This window comes from Plectropomus leopardus, unplaced genomic scaffold (assembly GCF_008729295.1).
Source record: "Plectropomus leopardus isolate mb unplaced genomic scaffold, YSFRI_Pleo_2.0 unplaced_scaffold12894, whole genome shotgun sequence".
Classification (NCBI taxonomy): domain Eukaryota; kingdom Metazoa; phylum Chordata; class Actinopteri; order Perciformes; family Serranidae; genus Plectropomus; species Plectropomus leopardus.
In genome coordinates, this window is record NW_024613719.1 from 1 (window position 1) to 1403 (window position 1403).

Sequence of the window (1403 nt, forward strand, 5' to 3'; positions counted from 1 at the left end):
ACAGTGCTTTGACGATCAGGGATTTAGTTTACTGGCTGTCAGGGGGGAACAAAATGCTGTTTACCCTCCCCTCTCTCCCTCACCCATCACCCTCCCTGTCAAATCAATCCTCATGCCTGCATGAATCCCCAGCATTCATCCTGCTGCTGCACACTTCCTCCTCCTCCTCCTCCTCCTTGCTTGGAGAAATATAATAATGCGATCAACAGGCCAGTGAGGGCTCGACCAATGAAAAAGTGGGAGTGCCATACCCTGCAAGTGGATTGGCTGCCCTGGACCTAAGCAGACTGCCAGCGAGCCTGCAGCTCAGGGATTAGAGGTGGGTCTTTGTGCATGCTGAATTGTGTTGCTTCAGAGGCCTTGTAGTGTTCTCACCTTACTCAGGAGGATCCAGACAGATCAGCAGTGACTCCAGATTAACCCATTTTCCTACTCTCCCTCTGATGGTATAGGCCTGTCTGCAGCTGTGCTTCCACCATGGTTGTTCCTGATTCTCAGGACAAAATGTACTACCCTCCTGATGACCTGAAGAGGGATGCTCGTGTGCCTGATTTTAACTCCTATCTGGCGCTGTACAGGAAGTCTCTTGAGAACCCAGAAGGTAGGTCAAACATATTTTCCGTGGCAGTGTTTTCTTGCATTCCAGCTCCCCCTGTATGCAGAATCTGTCCGTGTTTATCTGTAACACTGACATGAAATATCACTTTGTTCCAGCTTTCTGGAAAGAGATTGCTCAAGAGTTCTTTTGGAAAAAGCCAGCGACGGGACCGATGCTGCAGTACAACTTTGACATGACAAAAGGGAACATTTATGTCAAATGCATGGAGGGGGCCAAAACCAACATGTGCTATAATGTCCTGGACAGGCTTGTGAAGGAGAGGAATCTTGGCGAAAAGGTTGCCTATTACTGGTAAGCGATAAAATCTGGCCTGCCATGAGTGATGGCTTTGCTGGGAAACACTGCCTGCAGTTATGTCAGGTATTCCAGTCATCAACAACTGTTGTTTCCCTGTGTGCCAAGCCCAGTGCACCAAAGCAACAAAAAAAACCCAAAGCAAAAAAACTGTGTATGCATGAAAGGTCCCATATTCTGCTCATTTTCAGCTTCACACTTGTATTTTTGGTTTCTACTAGGGGAGTGGTTCCAAACTGTTGGGTTGTGGTCCAAAAGTGGGTCACAGGTCCGTTTTGAATGGGCTGCAAGTGACTTGTGAACAGTGTTGGGAAGGTAACTTGTAAAAATAATAGGTTACAGATTATTAATTATTAATTACTTTGTTAAAAATGTAATTAATATTTTTATTACTTCATTAAAGTTACGTAACTTACTACATTTGATTATTTTTAAAAAACTTTTCTGACAAATGGGGCATTAAAGGGCAATAAAGCTGAAAAGACCTAAA

General features: G+C 44.6%; 1 protein-coding gene across 1 annotated transcript; it reads left to right on the top strand.

Moving 5' to 3' along the window:
* Nucleotides 1–460: 460 nt before the first annotated feature.
* Nucleotides 461–910, top strand: LOC121963857 (acetyl-coenzyme A synthetase, cytoplasmic-like; the record flags this gene model as incomplete). Its single annotated transcript, XM_042514099.1, has 2 exons — nucleotides 461–601; nucleotides 715–910. Coding segments are annotated over exons 1-2 (320 nt in total), but the record flags the coding sequence as incomplete, so codon positions are not given.
* Between the last annotated feature and the right edge of the window lie 493 nt (nucleotides 911–1403).